This window comes from Chionomys nivalis, chromosome 9 (genome assembly GCF_950005125.1).
Source record: "Chionomys nivalis chromosome 9, mChiNiv1.1, whole genome shotgun sequence".
Classification (NCBI taxonomy): domain Eukaryota; kingdom Metazoa; phylum Chordata; class Mammalia; order Rodentia; family Cricetidae; genus Chionomys; species Chionomys nivalis.
This window is the reverse complement of record NC_080094.1, coordinates 70,437,433-70,458,735: the sequence shown is the minus strand read 5'-3', so window position 1 is coordinate 70,458,735 and position 21,303 is coordinate 70,437,433. Positions and strand designations below refer to the sequence as shown.

At 45.3% G+C, this 21,303-nt stretch overlaps 1 protein-coding gene across 1 annotated transcript; it reads left to right on the top strand.

Moving 5' to 3' along the window:
- Positions 1–1,575: 1,575 nt before the first annotated feature.
- Cd59 (CD59 molecule (CD59 blood group)) lies at positions 1,576–19,353 on the top strand. The gene is made up of 4 exons (XM_057781188.1): positions 1,576–1,714; positions 9,479–9,554; positions 16,527–16,628; positions 18,155–19,353. The coding sequence occupies exons 2-4, from the start codon at positions 9,497–9,499 to the stop codon at positions 18,382–18,384; spliced, it is 390 nt and encodes a 129-aa protein (XP_057637171.1). The 5' UTR covers positions 1,576–1,714; positions 9,479–9,496; the 3' UTR covers positions 18,385–19,353.
- The last annotated feature ends 1,950 nt before the right edge of the window (positions 19,354–21,303 follow it).

Genomic DNA, 21,303 nt, shown 5'->3' with positions numbered 1-21,303 from the left:
CTGACTCTCCAGTGTGCCCTGTGCTGTGCAGGAAACTGAATGAACTCACAGTCCATCAGAGTGGACTCTGGGGAAACTGCCTAGCTTCGTTGTTAAGACTTTAGGGCCGGGTGGTGGTGGCGCACGCCTTTAATCCCAGCACTTGGGAGGCAGAGGCAGATGGATCTCTGTGAGTTCGAGACCAGCCTGGTCTACAAGAGCTAGTTCCAGGACAGGCTCCAAAACCACAGAGAAACCCTGTCTAGAAAAAACAAAACAAAACAAAACAAAAAAAAGACTTTAGGAGGGGCATAGATGTTGCTCATGATCACCTAAATGGGAAGGATTGCAGCAACATTCCCATGGAAGGATTTGTTTACCTGTCAGAGTAGAGAAGGGCCCAGACCTGGGAAGATGACCTACTTTAGGAAGGATTGGATTTTGATATGTGTTTGGGGGTGTCCTATCTGGTGCTTTCCCCTTTCGTTTTTTAAAATTTTTTTTTTATTTTTTATTTATTTTTTGCTCTATAGGTATCCATGTGCTTCCTCTACAGCAGGGATTGAAGGTCAGTCTCTGTAATTGATAGGCTAGCGGGAGTGGAATCCCAGCCTTTTTTGCTCTTTCTGATATGGCAGATACAGAGAGAACCCACCACATGCCAGGGAGAATGGGCCATGTTTTGGAGGAATAGATATTACTGGGGAAAAAAGAAAATAACAAAAAAATAAACCCACAAAAAAAAATGAAAATTTACTTGTTGTTGAGGACTGAAAGGCTTTAAAACAAACAGACTAAGGGGCTGGAGAGATGGCTCAGTGGTTAAAAGCAGTGGTTTTCTTCTGGGGGACCTGGGTTCAATTCCCAGCACCCACATGGCAGCTCACAACTGTCTGTAACACCCGTTCCAGGGAACTCAACACCCATGGCAAAAACACCAATGCACATAAAATAAAATAAATTTAGAAAAAAAAAAACTAAAACCTCTCTAACTGGATCATTGTTTCCTTTCTCCCATCCCTTATTCCCCGACCCCCATGGCCTAACTTGGATTTTTGTCTCATGTATGCTTCCCTTTCCAAAGCAGGCCTGCGATGCCACAGCTTCCCAGACCGATTCTCGAGTACCTCCTATTCCCCTAGGAGGATTCCTCTGGGACTGTTTACTCTTTTTTCAGTTATTGTTCTGTTGCTTCTTTACTGGATGTGACTCTTTCCAATTAGTAAGTGGCAACTTCACATTACACCTGCACTCGGGAAGGTATGAGCGGTAGTTCTGGTCCCTGGTCAGTCCACAGAAGTTTTCAAATGCTCGACAGAATTTTGTCTTGATTCCAAACAAAACACTCCGCCTAGTTAAAGATACCCACGACTGGCAAAGAGAGAGCTCTGGGCGCAGGCAAACATGGCCACAAAAACATTTCGGGGAGTGACTTTTTTCAGATAGGGAAAATCAGAAGCCATTTGGGGTAAGGAATTAGAGGGAGACAGACGCACGCCTTTCCTGTTGTTCGGGTTTTGAGGGTCTAGTACTAGTTAGCCGCCGAGCTCCCTCTACAGGAGGCAAAGACTGAATTGCGGCTGGGGGTGTGGCCATCAGTTCTTGGGCGTGGCCAGAGGAGCTCGGTAGCTGTTCAGCTGACTGGCGGAGCCCGAGACCAGGTGCTTGCGACTCAGAAAGACCTGCAGCACTAAGGAACGGCGGTGGCAGGGTCTACCGAACTGCAAGGTGACAGGTAAGCAAGGGCGCAGTGTCGGCTGTAGCAGGACCTGGGGTGAGAGGTGGGAGTACTTCGGGAGCGCATGCGTTCGGTAAGCTGTCCTTGTTTCTTCTCTCTGGGGAGGCCTTTCTCCTTGTTCTTCGGGACATCTCTCCTCTGCTGCTTGTAGCTCCGCCGGCCTTCTTCATTATAATAAAATACACTGCCGCAGGCCGGTTCCCGAAAGCCTCTAGTCTGCTTCCCACGCACGGTTCGGGAGCTCGACATTCCCTCGGCGCCTGCCCGGGGGACGCCCCTCCACCCCCACCCCACCGCGCCGCTCAGATAAGGCAGTGGCGGGGGAGTCGAGGGGGAGCCTCAGCCCCGATGACTTACTGCTTTTCTTCTGGTGGAGGTCCAAATTTAAAACTGCGTTAGCAGATATTTTTGGTGCATGGGGGCGGTGCCACCCTTCAGTCTGAGGGCAGACTTTGAAAAGAACCTTAGGCCTGCCATTTGTTTTTGTTGGTAGCTAGTCCTAAGCAAGGTATTTAACCTTGTTTTCTCGTCAGTAAAAGGGAAAGCCTTACTTCACAGGGTGGTACTGAATACTAAGGTCGCTCACGGAAAAGCTCTGGTTGGCCTCCGGGAATATGGAAAACGGCAATTGTTAAGGAGACTTCAATCCCTCCCAGGGCCATCTTTTAAAAGCCCCTTCTCCAGAGCTGACACACAGACCTCAGAATGTGTGAGGACGCTCACAACATTGCTCTTAACAGTCTGGGGAGGCTAAGAGGGAGTTGCCTCATGCACCAAACAAGCTGAAATTTTTGTCATGTACTTTATTGTAAATGGAAAACCTTCCATTTCACTGGGTGGGTTGAAAGAGAAAAACCCAAATCAAACGGATTTTAGGGTTGGGAATACCGGGATGACCCAGGGATTTGAGGTCCTGGAACAGGTTGTAAAGAGAGGGAGGCCACTGTAGGTGAAGCTGAAATCCTGTGTAATTTTAAGAACACTGGGGTGCCTACCCAGGGCCTCTAGGTGGCTGGGAGGGGCTTTCCCATTGTGATGGTGGTTTGCTCTTTGTCCCCAGCTGCTGATGTAATTACTGAGTAAAGGATCTTTGGGTGTCTGTTTCATGCTTAGCTACTGCATGTCCAAGCTTGTAAGGACACAAGATCTTTAGGCCTTTGAGACTACCAACACTAAGCCACTTAGTTCCCAGGCGTTGATAAGTACAAGCAAGATGCATCCAAAGTGACTTTGTGACTACCCTGTTGTCTTGGGACAGGTAATTCCATCCCTTTGGCTCTATGAACACACCGTGGTGGTGTTGCTTCTGGGTTCCTTTCTTAGTTTGTAAAAGGAAAGAGGTGGAAGGAGAGAATCTCCTGGTGTTTTTTGTTGTTGTTGTTGTTATTTGTTTGTTTTGGTTTTTGCTGCATTTATTTTGGCAGCTGAATTACAATCTCCATCTATGTTCATGGTTCCAGGCTGAAATCTCTGCCTAAAATGCTGTCTCACTATTTTCCAGTAATGAGGCTGCTGGTTATAGCAGGCTTAGGGCTTTTGTTCTTTTTGTTTGGATTCGGAGTCTTGCTTTATTGACCAAATGGATCGAAACTCTTGGATTCATGTCGTCTTCCCACCTCAGCCAACCAAGTAGCTGGGACTATAGGCACACGCCATCGTGTGCTTTATAATAGTTTCTGTTGCTGCCAAGTGAATAAAAAATAGCTTAAGACAACACAAACCTTACAGTTCCTTCACCTATACCTGGAGTCTGGTTAGAGTCAACACTGAGCTACAAGGTGGCAGGCTTCCTTCCCTTCTGGAGACCTTTGTGACTGGAGAACCCCGATCTGATTTCCTTGAGAGGTGTCAAGTTACGGAGCATTCTTAGCTTCTAGAGGCCGTGAGTATGCTGTGGCCAATAGAGCAGAGTTAGCAACAGTAAGATGTTTCTCAGCCTCTTCATGTTCTGTTTCCAGTGTCTGACAGCTTCTGCTCCTTTCCTCTCCCTTTTGAGGACCCTGTGATTACGCTGGGACATTGACAATAATGTAGATAATCCAGGGTCAGTGAAGGTTACCAAGAGAGCACGCCTGTCGTCACAGGTTTTAGAGTTAAGGTCTGGATGTTTTTATGGAAAGAGATGTTACTTTGGCACCCGCGGCTGCTGTCTTATAAACTATCTCCCCTTCACTCTAGTTGCATAAGTGCAAGAAGTGGTTACGTGGACCTTATGTTATTTTTGTCAGGAGCGCAGGCACTAGCCCTGGCCCCTAATATTTGCCCCCAAACTGAAGTTAACTAGCAATCAAGCCTAATGGCTTGTGTTTGGTTACAAGTCACATCAAGTGGTGTAATCTATGGGCTGCAGAACAAAAGACACTTCTAATTATTTAATTAACACTAACAGCTCATTTTACAGCCCTGCTGAGAGAGTCACTTTCAACCCTTGGGCTAGGTCACTGCCCTGCCACCTCCTGCTTCCCTCTATGAACATCCGCAGCACTTGGGGACTGTGAACAGTGCTCCCCCACTCCTGTCGGGCTGTAGACTAGGCCACCCAGACTCTAGGTCCAGTGATGTACTCATTCTCTGCATGGGCTACATGGTCCAAGAAATTGAGAACCAGTGTCTAAGCCTCTTTTATGTAGCCCAGTGTGCCACACATCTGCTCACTTGACTTAAAGTCTAATTAATTTCCGGGCCAGAGAAAATTCCAGGATTGTTTTATTAGTCTACATGTTTGTCTCTTAAAGTGCTACATGTGAGCTATAGAGGCTGAGATCAAATCTACTCCACAGTAGTAAGTATGCCCTCAGAAATTCCTTGAACACTTAATCATAAATAATTATGTAATGTGACAAGTGCTTTTGCCTGGTTCTTACATGTCTGTGTCCATGTAAGTAAATGAGTAAATGTATATTTCTTTAAATTTGTATTTGGGAAGCTAGATTCTTTGTTTGTGTGTGTGTGTGTTAATATTACAGTCACACTGCATTTTCTGTCTACCCATATAGCAAAAGTATTTGCTATCCAAAACATTTTCAGACACCTAATCAGTGAAGCTTGTTGCCCCTTTTAGTTTCCCTTGGATGGCAATGCATAAGTAATTGTCAGGTTGGATTTGTTATAGAATGGAAAAGTTTACTATAGCAATCTTTAGATTTTGCCTCTTTGAAAGTTTTAAAGTTACAATGATCTCTTCATTTGTTGTGTTAGTGTACTGTGGCGCCTTTAGGAAAGATCAGGATGACTTTCAGGAGCTGGGTTTCTCTTTCCACCATCTGGACCATGGGGACTGAGCTCAGATGGTGAGGCTTGGCAGCAGGCACCTTTATCTGCTGAGCCTTCTCCCACTCCGTTTGCTTTGTTTGTTTGTAGCCTATTACCGTCTTCGGAAGGATCTTGTAGGGTCTCTCCTCTGTGACTTCCACTGTGTGAGCATCCCCGAGGGACAGAGAACATTAGAGGAATTGCTTTCTGGCCTGCTGATACTGTGCAGGACCAGCACGTGGGCAAGGTGTGGGCGGAGACTGCTTTTAGTTCCCGGCCACTCGGACCCAAATAATCACACAAAAACTTCATTAATTTCAACACTGTTTGGTCGAGCATATTCCTGGCTAACTCTTGTGTTTTAATCAATTTGTGTATCACCATGTGCCTGTAGCCTACTGGTAAGGTTCTTTCAGCAGCTGCATAGTATCTCCCTGACTCTGCCTACTCTCTATCTCTGTTTGGAGTTCCTGCCTGGCTTTACTCTGCTAAGCCTTTGACCAGAATGGCTTTATTCAGTAACCAATAAAAGCAATACATATACAGAAGGACAGCCTACATCAGCAAGGCAGGTAAAGGATGGTGTGTTTAGGAAATCCAGAATGCAGGCTAGGATGTAGCTCAGTTGGCAAAGAGCTTTCCTGGGACCCTGTCTTAGGAAACACGTGGAATAACCTCCTCTCTCTGTTGAAAACTGTCTACAGTACAGCCCTGGTTCTTCTTTCATTTCCCCTGGCTCCAGCGGCTGTGTGTTTTTCTGTTCTGATACACTGGAAGAAATTCAGAGGTATAGTGCTTTGACTATAGTGCCTTGACTTAAAGTATGATTAATTTCCAGGCCAGGTCTCAGCCCAGGACAGAGAAAATTCCAGGATTGTTTATTAGTCTACATATTTGCCTTTTAAAGTGCTACATGACATTCTAGTCTGCGTTGAATTTTTAAAATGTGTGTGTGCGCTCACACGTGTATTTACTGGGTTGAATTCAGGGTCTCCAGTCTCAGGCCTCATGTGTGACTCTACCACCGGAAGATACATCCTTAGTTCTTAAAAATGGTTTGTTTTTTGCTGGTTTGTGTGTGTGGGGGGGGGCAGGGGTTGGATTTTTGTTTTTTGGTTTATTTTTTATTGTTTAAAATTTTGAGTAAGGTTTTTCTAATGTATTCTGTTGTCCTTCAACTCACTCTAGTCCAGACAGGCTTTGAATCTGTGCTCTTCCTGTCTGAGCCTCCCAAGTAGCTAAGATCACTGGCCTGTGGTAGCAGGCCCTGTTGAAGTCTTATTTTTATATTTTATTCTCATGGACAATGGTTTTTAACCTCTTTACAAATTAAAAACTGAAATAAGGGATTTGATTGTTTTGATGTTATATAAATTGGAGACAAATTGGTCGGGCCTCATCTTTCACAATTATATGAAATGATTAAATTTTCTGATTAGATATTGGAGCCTATATACATGCATGGCACACGCACACATCTGCAAACATGAAACGTTCTTTGTCTCAAGTAGTCAATTTTGAGAGCTACTATATATATGCTTTATATCTGATTAGGTAGGGTAATCGATAAATAAAAAGAAACTACACATGAAGTACATATGTGTATATATTTAAAATAATCATTCTTTTTCTGTTGTTAAAAAAACTAGGTATAAGCCAACAGCTCCTAATTTTATCCCTCTGTCAATGAACACACATTCTAAAATGTTCAGAAAAGTTAATGTAGCATTAGAAACATTTTATTATTAGGTGTGTATGTATGCATACTTTTTAAGGGAAAAGCAATACAGTTATAGCTTTCCCTCCCCTTTGTCCTGGCACTCTACAGTTGAGCTTTATCCTCAGCCCTGTAGCCACAGCTGGCTTGTACCTTAGTTCCTGATTCCGCGGCATGGGACAGCGTCATAATCTACATGTCTCCTCACGGACATGCATGGCCTTAAGTTTTTACTCTTTTGACCAAGGTTTTCACAACAGGATTTTTTCTTTTGATGAAACAAACAAACAAACAACAAATTAAAGACATCGCCTTAGAACCAGGTTAATGAGCTCGCTGCCCAGGAAAATGTCCTACTCTCCAAGGCTCTCTGCCGTTGTGTTCTCTGCAACCTCAAATGCTGTCCCCAACAGACTCTCCAGCCTTCTTTCTGTGGGTTTTATTCAGAATGACTTTGGGCTGCTTCTGTCTTTTCTTTCTTTTTTATTGTTTTGAGACAGGCTCTCACTAGGCTGACCTAGAACTCTCTGCATAGACCAGGCTGTCCTCAAAACTCAGAGATCCACCTGCCTCTGCCTCCCAACTGCTGGGATTATAGGTGTGCACCACCATGAGCTGTTTCTAATAATTAAGTCTGTGCTCAAAGAAGAAAGCCTTGCCATTGGTTCTTGTCTTTGAAGATTAATCAGGAGTATGTTCTTTGGAAGAACTAAATGTCACTTGGAATCTTAGCAAAGTTGCTACAGTAGTTCATAGGAGCAAACCCACTACTACTAAGCCAAGGTTTGCTTAGAAAAGGTTTGTTGAGTCCTCTGGACAGAGCCTGTAAATGGTGCTTGTTTATGTGGGCTAACAGTACTTCCTTGATCTTTTCTGCAGTTAAACTGTAGTTTTTATTGAGGTTTCTTTTTTTTTTATTTTGGGAATTCTGAAATGGAGTTACTAAAGTACAGATGATGATCTGTGACTATTAAAAAGGAAACGTGAAGTGTGCAAATTTGCCTGTGGTTTCAGGGTATAAAAACAATACTTGGTTCATTATAGAATGCACTTGGGGGGTGGGAAAAGCAGAGGATCAGGAGGAGTAGAGGATTTCTATCTCACTTAACTGTTACTGTCAACATTGAAGGCATTTACAGTGCAGCTTCAAGCCAATGGCTATTCCACTTTCTGACTTGCCACTTGGTCTCTTATACTATAAATGCACCTTCTGGCTGCTGGATTCGGTTCTTGTTCCCTGTTCGTGCAGAGGACTGTGATCTAGGACAGTGCTCTGTGAGTCTACCCATAAATAAATAACCCTTTATTATACGTAATTCTGAACTAGTGTGGGATTATTTTGTAACTTCTGCTATCAGTGTGTATTCCCAGGGTTGTTTATGTTGGGTACCCTTTAGAAGGACGTTTTCTTGTGTGAGAAGCTCTAAGCTTCTATCTTCCCAGTGCCTTTGGGATGTAGGACCATCTTCCCTCCTCCCCTAATGCCATTGCCTGACACAGCTGGTTCTCACTTTTAGAAGGCATCAGAGGCCCTGTTACCTATTTGAGGACTTCCGGTCAACACTCCTTGTTCCCTTGCAGTAGTTTTTCATGCCCCAAGTCCTGCCTAACCTGAGTCTGTAAACTATCCTTTACACTCAGAATTCTCCAAGCATGAGTAACCAGGCAGGAAGCTGACAGCACACTGACGAAATAGGTATTCCACTAGGAAGGAAAGGGCCAGGCCCTGTTTGCCCTTGAAAATACACATACCCCATGGTGGCTCTGTCCAGTTCCTATCATGGGCAATGTAGAAATTGCCTGTTTTAGTTTCTCGATCTTCCCCTGGCCTTGGTCAGCATACTGCCTTCAAAGACATGAGGCTGATGACACACTGAAGACAAAGGTGGTTTACCACAACCCCCCTCTGTCTGCTAGGCCTGAGCCTTGGCCTGTGGTCTCAGAAGAAAAGCATGCAGAGCCTCGTGGTTTCAGTGACTTGCCACTTCCCTGCCAAGATAGGTCCCAAGATATACAGGAGGATCATGACACTTCTTAAATCCACTCCCAAAACTTGGCATGTAGGAAGGTTTGAAACCTTCTGCTCCTTGGTTTCCTTATTGGGCCAAAGGAATGTCCCAGGTATTTCCATACTTGCCCTTTCACCTGCTGCTTGTTCCTAGTCATTAGCGTTACCCAGGAGCTGCTTCCTTCCCTAAAGTGGAGAGACACCGAGCTGAGGCAGCTGAGCCCCCATAGAGACACAGGCTTTGCTGCTCACGCTTTCTGATGCCTTCCAGAGGCTTAGGCTCTCTCACCTTGCGGCCTGCCCTAGGGAAAGGGCACTCCAGCAAAACCAGCAGCATGGGCAGGGTAGTTACCATGTGAATCAGTTGTCTCGCATTTTTGTTGGACTAAGCGACCCTTATGGAGAGGGTAGTACCTTCTTCGTTTTACAGTACTGAGCATCCTTGGCCCAGAGGAGGATAGTGTGGCCAGGAACTCTGACTTATATGAACTAAGTTTCTTAAGGGTCCGATGTGGGTGGGGTGGAGTTCTTGCCCGAGCCTTTGACTCCTACATGGCTGTTCTTCTCCCCAAGATGGACATTTCTTCACAAGCTGAGGTCTTGAAGCAGGAGGAGAGGACCATCACAGCCTTACTCTGAACTGCCCTGCGTTAATGCACCTTGCCCCGGTGGACATTTCAAGCCTGTTCTGTGCTTTTCCCAAGACCTCCTTGGACTCCAGTTTGTGGTTTTGGAAATAGCTGGAAGGTATCTGTCAGTCAGTGACGACTCTTGTTTGTTCCAGATTTGGTGGACGGGCACAATGAGAGTTCAAAGGCAACTCATCGTACTCCTGCTTCTGGCTGTCCTCTGTTCCACAGGTGAGTGAGCCAGACCCTCTAGACTTGCCCTTGCCCTGATGAGGTAGGTAAAGTGGAGGCACCTTACAGGTCTCAAAGGGCGAAGGTTTCACAGCATGAGTCTGCAGCCAGGCTGTCTCTGACGTGGAGGATGTGGCTTTTGTCACTCCTGAGAACTCTGAACTTCCTTGGGGAAGAGAGAATGGAGCTTGCCATCCTTTTGGAGTAGAGGCACCTGGGCTTTGGGGTTCACAGTTGGACTCCCAGTGAAGAACATGGTTATTTCCTCTACAGAAGAAAGTACCAGCAGCAGTCTAGGCTGGATGCTAACACCTTTCCCTCCCCACCCCCCACAATTGCTGTGATTCCTCTGCAGGCTTTTATAGCATGCAGGGAGAAAAAAATCGATGAAAAGAAACAAGAATGAAACTGGGTTCAGCCTGATTTTATTGTAACCGGTGCTGGATCAAGACTTCTAGAGTCTGGCCCAGATCAGTTTACTTTAGTCATATTTAAGCACAGCACAATTTTGGAAAAAAAAAGTATTCAGGTAACAATTAACTCAGTCCCAAGTACACAACCATTTAAGATATAATTTACATTGAGATTTTTTGCAAAGTACATCCGGCTTCTTTCGCAAGAATGGGTGCTGTTTACTCAGAGATTGTGCCCAAGATTTAGGGTCTAGGGAGCTTCAGGTAAACACACACCTGTGGGAGGTAGGATTGGCCTGGTCCTCAGATAACACAGAAGTCACTTAGGCTGTTGTAAAAAGCACAAGTGACCTCACTCAGAAGAGTGGATTTTATGGTCTAAAAGCAATGATCAAGACTTAGGGGGAAAGGTCTTGCACAAGTAAAAACATAAATCCTGGGAGAAGCGGCTAGAGCCTGCCTCAGCAGACAGCCAAGGATCACCAGGCTGTAAAACTGCATCATTCCTGGCATCCCAGGAAGAGCAGCTGCCGCCTCTTTCCGTGGAAGAGATCAGCTGTGTGTTTGACTTTCCTGTTTTTTCCCACGGCTTGTTTGTGTGCTCAAGGCCTTTTTGCTCTCAACACGAGGGCCCTGAGGTCAGCCTTCTGAGTGCTGTCCTTCCCCCTCCCCCATACCCCCTCCCCCACACACCATTTTCCCGTGCCACCAGGATAGTGGGTCATGATGGTTGCAGCCCCAGCTAAACTAAATCTTAACATGTGCATGCCTGTCTTTAGTCTAAGCGTCTGACATGTATTCACTTACCTAACCCTTGCCAACTTAGCAGATTGTGTACTTATCTCCATTTACAAATGACACAATTGAGGCCCCCAAAGGGTTATGAACTTATGAAATAATGCTCACAAGGGATTCTGAATGCATGAAATAATACCCGGAAGTAGTATGTCAAAATGTGACCCCAATCTGCCTCCGGAATTCCTGGTTTTCACTCACCGTGGGCCACTGTAGGGTGCATAAAGACCATCCATGTCTGGGCACCTTCTCCTGGCTTCTGAAGAAAGCTGTTTTTATGCTCTGTAACAGCAGAAACACCCACTTTGTGTTATTATAAGATCAAGGGTTATTTTCTGCCCGTATCATATTCTTAGAACATTCTAGCCATTATTGGCTTTGGGAGTGGGGTAGGGAGGGTGGGAGTCGAGATGAAAAACCCAGCAACACAATGAACACTAGAAAACAGAAGTTTTGGCTGGGCTGTTGTGGTGCACGCCTTTAATCCCAGCACTTGAGGGGCAGAGGCAGGCAGATTTCTGTGAGTTCAAAGCCAGTCTGGTCTACAGAGCTAATTCCTGGACACCTAGGGCTGTTACACAGAGAAACCCTGTCTCGATAAAACAAAAAGAGAGAGAGAGAGAGAGGAGAGGAGAGAGAAGGAAGGAAAGAAGGAAAGAAGGAAAGAAAGAAAGAAAGAAAGAAAGAAAGAAGGAAAGGAAAGAAAGAAGAAAGGAAGGAAGAAAAAGAAAGAAGAAAGAAAGCAAGGAAGCAAGCAGGAGGTTCCTGCAGGGCTGGAGTGCGCATGGCACACCCTGACTGCGGGTGTATCAGGAACGCTGCAGAGAGCTGCCTTCGTTCCTACACAGTCTACAAAAGGTCAGTGAGGCTGTTGACCGCGCAGCGGAGAGAATGGAAGAGCACCCACATTCCATCCCTGCCTCCTGGCCCACCTCTTGTTGTACCTAGCTGTGACGCAATGTAATGTGGCCCACCTCTGCCACATCATGTTTCATTCTTAATTGTTCTCCCTGCTGCGTTTCCTGTCATTACAGTGGCCTGACACAGTCGTTTGCAATTGTCAGGGGAGCGAGCATCGTTAGAGTAGCAGCTGCCCTGTGACAAGTTTGGGATATACCTCGTTCTTTTCCTCAGAGAATTTGGGTGTGACGGTAAAGGTAGGGGAGAAAGGGAGAGAAAGATAGAAAGCTTTTTGCTGTTTGTTTGTTTTTGTTTTTTGAGACAGGATTTCTTTGTATAGTTCTGGCTGTTCTTTTTTTTTTTTTTTTGGTTTTTCGAGACAGGGTTTCTCTGTGGTTTTGGAACCTGTCCTGGAACTAGCTCTTGTAGACCAGGCTGGTCTCGAACTCACAGAGATCCGCCTGCCTCTGCCTCTTGAACTAGCTCTATAGACCAGGCTGACCTCGGAATTAAAGGCATGCACTCCCCCCAGCCCCTGCTGAGAAAGCTGTTTTTAGTTGCTATTATCTAAGAGACCCTCGGAAGCCCACAGGAGAATTTTCTTAGTAATAAGCCTGTGTCAAAGGCAAAAAATGACATTTAACCTTTTGTAGTGGAGAAAATCAAGTAGTACAGGTTTTTCTATTGTTACAACAGTTAGTACAGGTTAACTCTCTCCTGGAACTAGGGCAAGAAGTGGCCCAGAGGGTCAAGTCCCCCGTCCTGGCTCAGCAGCAGCCATCCTTTGACTTCCGGCCTGTCCTCTCTTACAGTCTGCATTGTTTACTTCCCCAGCTCAGCGAAGGTAGAAAGTCTCTCGGCTGATAGTCTGGGTTAGAGTCTAAGCTCTGTTACCGAGATGTTCGTCATGTGATGTTCGTCATGTCTGTTAGTATCTTCACGTCAGTTCTCTCTGCTGAAATGGGCCTGCTATTCATACTAGTCTTCTGAAGGGCCTGGTATATAGGTGCACAGACATCGGAACACTGATTGAATATGTCTGCCCTATGGAAGTTCCCAGATGGCACTGGCCTTGTCCTTTCCACCTAAAGTGTTGGTCACTAAGCCACATGAACCTGGGCTCTAGCCGCTTCTGTGGGTGGGCTTATAAACTCGCCCTCAAATAACCAGGCTAGTCCAACACCCTCCCTCTCCCCTTCTTCACTTCTCGTAGGTATGTATCTCTGTAGCACAAGGAAGGGACTGTAGAGCAATGACATCCTTAGGCTCCTCACGCTGACATCATGCATCAAACATGCAGAAATGTTTGATGGAGTCCGGCCTGCAGGCTTGGGGCCCCACTTTGGCTCTGTCCCTCTGTGGCTGGGTGTCCTTCAGTAGTCACTTGACCTCTCTCTCCAGGCACTGGGCTTGTCCTCTACAAACAAAGCAGAGAAGGGATAAATTTTGTTTTGTTGTTACTGACGTTTCAGGGGGTTGAACTGGAACCTTGTCAGATCAAATGCCCCCTGTCACACCTCTGAGGGCTTAAGCTTTACTACAGAGAGCTTGCTTCCTTGCCAGACTCAGAAGTGAAGAGCTCAACTTTTAGAAACATCTGCTTGTTTCTAAACAGAAGCATTGGCCTTAGAACTAAAGGTCAACCACACTGGGTTTCATCATGACATAAACACACATCCTTCCTTGAAATTGTAAGTGGGTGCTACGAAATGCTGACGTCATGATAGCAGCCATGTGACTGGAAGAGCATTCTCTCCAGCACGGGGGAAGGGCTACATCCACACCCACCCCAACAGAGAGGATTCCTTTCTGATTCTTGCCTCGCTTCTTTCATGTACGCTGACTGTCATCTCCGCCATCATGGTATAAAATTGAAGAAGTGAGCCAGAGACACCGACTCTTAGCTCTCAACAGTCAGAACCAGAGCAGCAGCGCTGCTGTTTTTCTGTCTTTGAATTAGGGAACCGGGCTTAATATCTCTGCTATGACTGGTTGCCCAATCCAAAGTTTAATGTACACTGTTGTCTTGTGTTATTTGTATACTTCTGACCCTGGGTCTGTCCTAGCAGGAAGCAGTTCAGTGATGATTTGCTATTCCAGAGGTCACTAAACATTTTCTCTAAGTGGCCAGATTATAAATACTTTAGGCTTTACACGCCTGGAGGCAAGGAATCTAATACACTCTGCAAACTCACATAAATAAAAGGGAGGAAACAAATTTCTACAAAATTTTGATTGACAAAAATCCACAACATAATAGCTGCCTATCAGTGTATAATATCTGTCTGCTAATGAGTGGAATAATGCATTTTTGGGCAATAACATTTTGTTTATGGTTCAGTAGTCCCCACCCCCAAATCAGTTAGTTGTAAATGTTCAACTGAAAGTAGTCATCTGAAGAGATTTTTACCTTTGAAAACGTCTCTTCACACCAACAAATATTGATTATCCACCCACCCACAGAATACAGTTCTGCTTGTGAAACCCTCATGGGACGGTGAGGAATGAATGCTTTGGACAGTTTCCATCCACTGTTTTTCCATGCAGACTATCGCCCTCCAGTGCAAGGCTAGGAGGAAGCTTCCCAGCTAGACGTACAGTTAGATGGAGTTTTTGTTTGATTTTTTGGAGGGGTACTATGTAGTCTGGGTGTCTTTGGAATCACTATTCTCATCTCAAAGGGGATAAGAGATAGTTTATTTTGGAGGCAAATATGAGTGACCATGAGGTTATCCCAAATTCCATTCCACATGGAAGCAGTTTGATGAGATTGTGTAGTAACAGAACTAAGAAAGTCATAAATGAAGGTGTTATTGGAGTAAACTGGTGGAAACATTAGGAAGATGGGTTAAAGCTAAGTGGGGACCTCTGTTAGAGACTTCAGATGCTCTCTGACTGTATTTATAGCCTTCTGGTTGGCCATAACCCAGTGTTCAGTCTGTACATTCCAAACAATTTACCTAACAGTCACAAACTGCTTGGTGAAGTACGGAGTGGGGCCATAAATGGCTAAGAGGACTAAGGAAGACTCCAAGGACATCACGTTCCAAACTAATCACAGTCCTTGAAGCTCAGTTAATCAGCTCCATAGAAGACTCAGTTAAGCCTCCAGCTTTTTTTAGGAACCTTGGTTCACATTATTGAAGGTCTCGAATGTGATTTATTTAATGTCAGAGGTGTGACAGGGGCTAAAGGCAGAGGGGGACCTTCAAAGGGCTTGGAAAAGCCAGAACATTTGTTTTAATTTGGGGAGGGAGGAGTGTCTTGTACTGTAGACGATAGGTTTTGAATCCCAGTTACTCCACCAGCACTGATGTAATAAGGCAATCAAATCCAGGTTTAATGAACAGAGCAAAGCACTCCTGGGTGACCCTTGCTGGCCGGAGGAATCACGTGGCAGATATGGTGACCAGGTCTTATATAGCCTCTAGGTATCTCTTGAGCAGCCCCGGGGAGGGACTGACTTTTAGCAGGCAGCTCCAGTGGGGAAGGGGGGGGGGAACTGCTCCTTGGAGCACTGAGGGTGGGCTTTGGAGATGGTAGCTTCAGTGAAGATGCTGCTCGGGGGTGCTGACGGCGGTCTGGAATGGGACTCCGAGCTGGAGATTCCAAGCATGTATGTGGATGCCGGTAGGGCGTCCACCTAAACAGTGGAGAAAGGAGGAAGGAATCTAGATGAATGTGAAGTATGAGGAAATGCACCCAGATGTGTTCGCTGGAGGGGGAGGGTGTGCCTTTCACCTCTGGGGGCTCTGAGCCCCTTGGCCATTGTCATTTTCCTGGAATCCAGACACCTAGGGAGTTGGCTTCATGAGCTCAGAAAAGCTCTCTATTGCTTCCTGGAAACCCAGAATTAACTCTGAAAACCTTTTCTGTTCCTCCTGGACTTAGCCTTTCTTCCCTGGAAGTCTGGGGTGGGGATTGTCTAGGGAGCCTGTCACAGAGTCACAGACAACCTCCTGGTGGGGTGCCTGCTAATATCTGTTAAGACTGGAGGAAGCATTGTCTGGTTAGCCCCTGGTTCGAACTTAACAGGGGTTTCCTTCCCCGGGTGAAGGCTCCAGTGGCCATCTGCTTCCTCTGATGGAGTTGGGTGGTTGGTATGAGGAACGTATTTTTTTCTTGTTTTCCTATCAGCTGACAAGGGACCTCATTTCCCCAATCTCCTCCTTGCCCCTTTGTGCTGGATTGACCAATTGTGTCACATTGTGAAGTTGAGTTCCCGCCAACCTACACTGGGGCAAAAGATGGAAGTGATTTTGGTGGGGGCCTTTGCTAGCCTAATTTGCACTCTGCCATACTCTTTTTGGGGAAGAAAGAAATGGACTTGCTGAGTTACTTTTTCTTTGTTCTTTTCCCCCAAAAGTCACAAACTTTCCAGTTTAGATGGTTACTGTGTCAATCCTAACCGTGGCCGAGCCTCAGGCAGTCCTGTAGGAAAAGAGCAACCACCCCCACCACCACAATGAAAGTCAGTCACAGTGGAAGTGGGGAGGCGACTCTCTGGGGAGAGGCAAGAGGGGAGTATTAAGAATGTGCTTACAATATATTGTATGCAACTCTGAAATTGTCAAAATCTTGATTAAAACAGAAAGCCAGGTGGTGGTGGCGGCCAGAAGCACCCTCAGGAGGCAGAGGTCAAGGTCAGCCTGGTCTACAGAGCAAATTCTTGGACAGCTGGGGCTGCCTTGAGAGACCCTGTCTTGAAAAACAAAACAAAACAAAACAAAACAAAACAAAAAAACCCTCCAAATAAACAAAAGATTAAAACAAGCTGACCCAAACCTGTGCTCACTGGTAAGGTCTGCCTAAGTCATTGTTGGTTTAACAGAACCCAACAGTCTTTCTTTCTTTCTGACTCTAGGTGTTAGCCTCATGTGCTACAACTGTTTAGACCCGGTTTCCCCGTGCAGAACAAATATCACTTGTTCACCTAACCAGGATTCCTGTCTCATCGCTGTGTCCGGTAAGGGCCCCTGGGTTTCCCATTTAAGTGTGGTCAGGGCCAAGAACCTGGGAAACTGGACCTAAATCCCACTCATTTGGACTCATCAAGTAACGTCTGCTGTTAACCACCGCCAGCTGGCCACGAAGTACTGCACACCAAGCATTTCCTATATACTTTTTACAAATACGGCATTTCTCACATGACCCTTGGGGCAGCCTTCCTATGTGACAGATGAGAAAATGGAGGCTCAGATAACGAAACAGAAATCAATATAGGATCTGAGTTTGGAAATTTTATCTGATTCCAAACCTCAGGCTTCTTAATGACGATAGTGTGCTTGCCTCCCAAACTTGTGGGAGCCTAGGGAGGGATGCAAGATGAAGAAAGGGTTTGAGCAGAACTTTGACTGCGGCCTGTTTGCCTGTCCCAAATGAGTGCAGACCTCTGTCCAGCTCCACACTACTGATGAGAAGAATTGGTCATTCGAGAGGATACTGCAGGTGCTGGAGAGGGGTCTCAAAGAACAAGGTGTCTATGAGCCTGGGAAGGAGAATAATGTGCACAAGCCCATATCATCTGCTTTTCTACGTTGGCTAAACTAGAATCTCTACAGAGAACTTAGGAAATGGTAGACAGGGAAGAGCCGGCAGCTGTCCTTTGTGCGTGGCCACAGCTATAAGCTCGGTAACTGTGTGTGAGCAATGTGTGATCAACTGTATGGAGCAGTGGCCGTCTCAGGATGGTCTGGTGTGTGAGATAAACCCTTTCCAAGAGATAAGAATAAAAACTGCCTTCAGCAGTATTTTCTCTCAGGAAGAAAAAAAATCTTTCAATTAAGGACCAATCAAAGGTACCTTGTTTTAAAAATAGGAGTACCTGGTAATTTTTCTATAAACTCCTGGAGTGTGGCCAGAATTCTAGATCTTATGTTCAAAGTATTTGATTCCACGGGGAGGGGAGGAGGGCGGTCTTCCATACTTTCACTGCTAAGGTATAAAATGTAGTAATCCTCCCTGTGAGAACTATGATCATTCCATTTTTGCTTTTTTGATGATGTTGAAATTTTTTCATTTAATATGTTTTATTTCATGCATTTTTCTTGATCTTAGTCCTCCTTATAGGTATGAAGTAGTATCTCTCTCTCTCCATCACTATGTAGTAAACAGATTCATGACTAGATTTTTTTTAAGTGCTTGCTTTACAAATAGTATTGTCTCTTTTCCTTCACTGTAAAGGTAGAATTGATTGACCAGAGGCAACATCCATTTAAAATCTTAGTAAATATCACTAAGTTTCCCTCATAAATAGAAATAGAACTGCTTATAACCCCCCACCCCCCCAAATTCACACACTGACCGACAAGACTTTAGATTTATGGGGACTTCTCCTCCATTTGTGCCATTACTTCCTTGTTTCCCTTTACGCCCCAGTTGGGATGCCTATTTCTACCCAAACCTCTCTCTTCCATAGACTGCTCCAAGACAGAATGGCAGGCTCAGAACTGCTCCTGCGTGGATTCTTAGTGTATGTGTGTCTCTCCACAGGAAGGCAAATCTATCAGCAGTGCTGGAAATTTTCAGATTGCAATTCCATGTTCATTTTGAGCCGATTAGACCTCCTAAATGTCCAGTACAGATGCTGCCAGATGGACATGTGTAACAAAAAGCTCAAAGAAGACGGCAACGATGCAAGAGATGAGGCAACCTCCTTATCTGGGAAGACTGCGTTGCTGGGGACTTCAGTTCTGGCAGCCATCTGGAAGCTGTGTTTCTAAGTCATCACTGAGCTCCGAAGCGCCTCTGTTCTCTATCTTCTTGGGCTGCTGCAGCACTCCAAAGCTGTTATTTTTTTCCATTATAGCCTTTTGGGAAAGAATAAAGTTCACTTGAGTATCGTGGATAAGAAGAAGGGACTAAGCAGGGTGAGGAGCACCCTGCACCCAGGGAAAACCACTTGAAGTTTAAGGGTGAAGTTTGTAGATCCAATTCCCATAGGTTATACAAATCTTTCTCTGCTCTTGGGAGGACTGGCTTTCTATTTCTGCTTAAGTGGGCTTTTGGCAACCCTCAGGGATATCTCTCTGGTTCCTAGAATATAGCTGAGAAGTGCAGTCAGCACCTTTAGGGTGAGCGAGCCAGGGGGATTCTTCATCATTCTGTCACACTCATAAAATACTTTCATAGCCGTTGCAGATCCTGAGTTGGTGTGTAAGTAGTCCAGATGTGAGCTGTCCATCAGGATCACTGATGTTTGTTTGTTTGTTGAAAAAGAAAAAAAGCTGTGAATGAAACCCAGATCCTTGAGCAGGGTGTAAGCAAGTCCTGTACCCTGAAGCCGTACTCCCAGCTCAAGCCTATTATCTGAACACTGGAGAGGCAAGGGATTGCCATAAGTTCAAGGCCAGCCTGACCACATAGTGAATTCCAGGTCACCCAGAACTATATAGTAAGACTGCCTCAAGAAAAGAAAAAAAGAAAGAAAAGTAAAAGAAAAATCAAAACACTAACAAAAAAAATGAAGGAAACACAAAAAGTCTGTCTGTTCTTTTTCTAGAAGTGACTACAGTTTGAGGTTTTCTGCATCTCTAAATTTTGCATGGGCTTTCCTAACTTTTATTAGAAAAATGTAATTGCCTATAATAATGTTGTATTAAAGTTATTTCCTCTCATTTTTTTTCTTAGAAAAGCAAATTATCTTGACTTTGAGCCACATAATGAAATAATAAACAGCCTGTGCTATATGACAGAGGGGTACGTTTACTTCAGATGTCACCTAGCAGGAAGACCCTTCACGTGCACATGCACGAAGGATGGTTACAGTGAAGCAGATTGTGGGGCTGACATTTGAGATGTTCATTAGACATTTTCAGGAACAGCAGCCTATGCTTTACTCGCTGGCCTTGGAAGCCTCCTTCCTAGGGAAGGAGAAGGCCGTTTCCCTGCACGTGCTGAAGAATGGCTCACAAGATCGGTAGATTTCACCACAACTGAGCTTGGGATCTTAGCTATATTCAGTGCCACCGCCTGACCTTTGGGGAAGAAGGAATTTCTTTATTAACCTCAAAAACTGTTTCTTAAAAAAAGGATGTTAATTAATCCCAGCACTCGGGAGGCAGAGGCGGGCGGATCTCTGTGAGTTCGAGGCCAGCCTGGTCTACAAGAGCTAGTTCCACGACAGGCTCCAAATCTATAGCAAAACCCTGTCTTGAAAAAAAATGTTAAGTTAAAGAGAGAGAATTCTCTCGATTATATAATCTGTTAGACAAATTGTAAGTATGGGTTATTATTTCAGACAGCTGTTCTGAACATCAAATCTCAGCCGATGGAGGAGCGTGATGAGCAGAAAGGTGACAGACAGCCCATATCATGCGCTCAGGGTAGCAACAGAAAGAAAGCACCACTGGGCACTTCCGCCTCCTGTAGCCTGGGTTATCAGTGTCCTCTCAGGCTCAGTGTTTCTTTCTTTTCTTTTTTTTTTCTTTTTTTTTTTTTTGGTTTTTCGAGACAGGGTTTCTCTGTGGCTTTGGAGCCTGTACTGGAACTAGCTCTGTAGACCAGGCTGGTCTCGAACTCACAGAGATCCGCCTGCCTCTGCCTCCCAAGTGCTGGGATTAAAGGCGTGAGCCACCACCGCCCGGCTCAGTGTTTCTTTACATCTCTGTGTCACTCTCTCCGCCAAGTCAAATGATCAGTTATGACTATTTCCGCAAAAGGATTTTTCCCTCAGCAACTGGCTGAGGAAAGTAGCATATTTCATATGAGTTCAGAGGAACAATAACTGAAATTGAATCATTTCAACAAAAAATAGGTTATTTCAATTTTTGTAAGTGTGTCTTGTGTGGGTGAGATGCATCCAAGATTCCAAAAAGCTAGGAATTTTACTATTCCAGAAGTCTATTTCAAGATCTAGATTCCAGTGTAAGACTGTCCGACTGGCGTCTTGGGCCATGTATCTACACTTAATGGAAAGAGTTCATCTGGGGGGCGGGGAAGGGAAAAGATAGCTTATAGGAGGAGGCTGAAGCCCGACTAAAACCAGCTCTGACTGCCCAGTAGGAAATCTCGAGGCCAGTCCAGCAGGTGCATTGGTAACTTCCCCTTGAGTCAACTGGGAGCCTGCGGCAGAGCCCCATGACATCAGATGGCCAGAGCCAATGAAGGAGACGATACAGTGTTCCAGATGACACTGACCCCTGGGTCCTGGGAGGGGGTATAAAGGTCTGATTGACACCCACAATAAAGGAGTCTGCTTTGCTACTGACCTAATCCCCCAGAGTCTGTGACATCTTACCCCACCCCCAGGGTGTGGTAGCAAGGGGAAAGCAACAGTAGCTGTTGTTTTTTTCTTTTTAAAAAGTTTAAATTAGCCGGGCGGTGGTGGTGCACATCTTTAATCCCAGCACTTGGGAGGCAGAGGCAGGCGGATCTCTGTGAGTTCGAGACCAGCCTGGTCTACAAGAGCTAGTTCCAGGACAGGCTCCAAAACCACAGAGAAAGCCTGTCTAGAAAAAGCAAAATAAATAAATAAAAAGTTTAAATTTCTAAGCCGGGCAATGGTGGCATACGCCTTTATTCCCAGCACTCAGGAGGCAGGAGGCAGGCAGATTTTTGTTTGAGGCCAGCCTGATCTACATAGTGAGTTCCAGGACAGCCAGGGCTACACAGCAAAACCCTGTCTCAAAAAAAAAAGTTAC